We start from the raw sequence: 2445 nt of genomic DNA, 5'->3' as shown, positions 1-2445 counted from the left end.
GGACCTGACAGATTGGATATGATGGATGAAGAAGAGGGAGAGATCCAGGGTGGTGCTTAGGTTTCTGACCTATATATAGAATGTGCTAGAATGAATGATATTATCTTTTTTATTTTAAGAATCTTTCTAATGGTTTTCTACAAATGAGTACTTTTGGTGTTCTTTTCCACAAAGATTGACAGGTTTGCTTATGGAGAGTCTTTAGGGAGTGAAGTGGCCAGCGGGAGAGGGCGGTTATTATGGGAGGGATGTGAATACGAAAGCGGGAGGCCCCAGACATCCAGAGCTCGAAGTGTGAACATTGCCCAGAACTGACAGGTTGAGGTATGACAGGAGGAAGGTCATCAAGACGCCTCTGATGAATTTTTTACAAGTGATTTGAATGAAAGATGAGAAGCAGAGACAAAAAGGAAACATACTGTGAGGCCTGTATAAAGTATGACTGTCTTCGAATAGGAAAACTGGAAGGAATATCAGATTTTATTGTTTATGGAACATCCTTACCCAATGATCATTCCTCTAAAAGCAAAGCTTGAAATCGGGGAAATGATGTTTTTACAAGTTGACAAGACCAGATTTGTTTTGTTTTTCTAAGGTGATTGATATGCCGGAACACAACCCTGGCAATCTGGGAGGAACGATGAGGCTGGGAATAAGAAGAACTGTTTTCAAAACTGAAAATTCAATCTTAAGTAAGTTTCGCAGATCGTTTGTTTTATAAGACGTCGAGTGTCATTTGCTTTGGTCCTTCCACCTCTCCCGTTTCCCTTCCAGCGGCCTCAGGGGCTCCGACTTCCTATCACCTGTCCCCTCCCCCACCCCCAAACGTGTCTGCTCCTCCTGCTTCCCCATTCTTCTCCCCAGAAGAGTCCCACGTGAACACCCCTTCTTATTTGATCTTCTCGATGCCCTGTCCGGCGCTCTGGGGATGTCCTCCCTTGGGAAGAGCCCTGATCCCAACTCAGTTCTTTTGAATCCACTGTTCTCACCACTACATTTAAACTCCCCGTTTAATTATTTCACGTCTGCTTGGTTTTAGCCACTAATTCAGGAACTTCTTGAGGAAGAGGGCAGTTATGTCTCAGGAGGCTATTTCTCTGTCCCCCCAGTGGCTCCAGCGTGGGGAGAAGAAAATATCATGCGCTCATATTTAGTGATCTTCTCCCGATAAGATTATTCTAAATTCTGAGGAATTTTGCCCCAACATTAACATACCCCATGAGAACAACTTAATGTAAAAAAAAAAACCAAAAAGCCCCCAAAGCCCTTAATTCAATTTAGTAAATATGTCTTGAGTGTCTACTCTGTGCCATACGCACCATGTGAGATTCTGCACGGGCAGAATCTCATAGTGACCAGGACAGATACCAGTCCTGCCCTTCCGGGGCCTCAAAACCACTAGAAAGAAAGGCATGAAAGGGGACACGAATGCTGGTAGAAGGGCCAGCTGCAGAGGAGGGAGCCCAGGTCCCTGGGGCGGCCAGCCTCGCTCCCAGGAAGTTATAAGAATGCCTGAGAAAAATGCCTTCTTACCTCAAAGAAAAATAAGACCAGAAATATGAGTTTCTCCTTTAAGGATGATAAACAGCTTCTAAGGAATATAAAGCTTCCTAGCAAGAATGAAATTGAGAAAAGAGAAGTTTCAAAGTACACGCATTTCCCTACTTTCTCTGGATAAGAAACCGTTAAAAAAAAAAATCGTTGTTCTCTAAGTGACCGTTTTCTTTATAAGATTTTTTTTCTCTTTGTGGCTATTAGCATCGATTCTTTGGCTTTCAGATGTTTTCAAATACTTTGAAATTGTGTTCAAATGATTGCCTAAGTGACAAAATATAGAAATTTAGTTTTGAAATTACATCTGCTATAAAAGATTCAGTGATAATTGTACTAAACTTTTTTTTAAAGCACGTGTTTAATATATTTAAAATTTTTATTTGTCTTGATGGAAATAAGACGGATTCAGGATTTGATTTTCTTTACAGTAGCCGTAAAAGTAATGTTGATGATTTTTATGAATTTTAGATATAACACCAAAGCTTGTTGCTTAATGTCTTTTGCCTGCCTGGAAAAAAATTTTAAACAGCTTTATCGAGATATAGTTTACATACCATACAATTTATCTGTTAAAAGTGTACAATTTACTATTTTCTAATGATTTCACAGAGTTGTGTAACTATCACCACAGTCAATGTTTGAACATTTTTACCACTTCAAAAAGAAACCCTGTTCCCTTTAGCTATCAACACCACTCCTCCAGGCCTAAGTTAATCTAGTAACCGTCTCTATTGATTTGCCTCTTCTGGACATTTCATAGAAATGGAACCATATGACATGTGGTCTTCTGTTTGGCTTCTTTCATTCAGCATAATGTTTTGTTTGTTTGTTTGTTTGTTTGGTTTTTAGCATAATGTTTTTAAGGTTACATCCACACTGTAACATGTATCA

At 39.7% G+C, this 2445-nt stretch overlaps 1 protein-coding gene across 5 annotated transcripts in view; it reads left to right on the top strand.

The window, feature by feature from the left end:
• CTPS2 (CTP synthase 2) overlaps positions 1–2445 on the top strand; it is a 93057-nt gene that overhangs the window by 58097 nt on the left and 32515 nt on the right. For all 5 annotated transcript variants that reach the window (XM_023532310.1, XM_023532309.1, XM_023532312.1 and 2 more), the window contains one exon: positions 596–692. In XM_023532310.1, the coding sequence (XP_023388078.1) occupies positions 596–692 (97 nt within the window). The remainder of the gene's footprint in view (positions 1–595; positions 693–2445) is intronic.

This window comes from Pteropus vampyrus, unplaced genomic scaffold, assembly GCF_000151845.1.
Source record: "Pteropus vampyrus isolate Shadow unplaced genomic scaffold, Pvam_2.0 Scaffold81, whole genome shotgun sequence".
Classification (NCBI taxonomy): Eukaryota; Metazoa; Chordata; class Mammalia; order Chiroptera; family Pteropodidae; genus Pteropus; species Pteropus vampyrus.
This window is presented reverse-complemented; position numbering and strand designations above follow the sequence as displayed.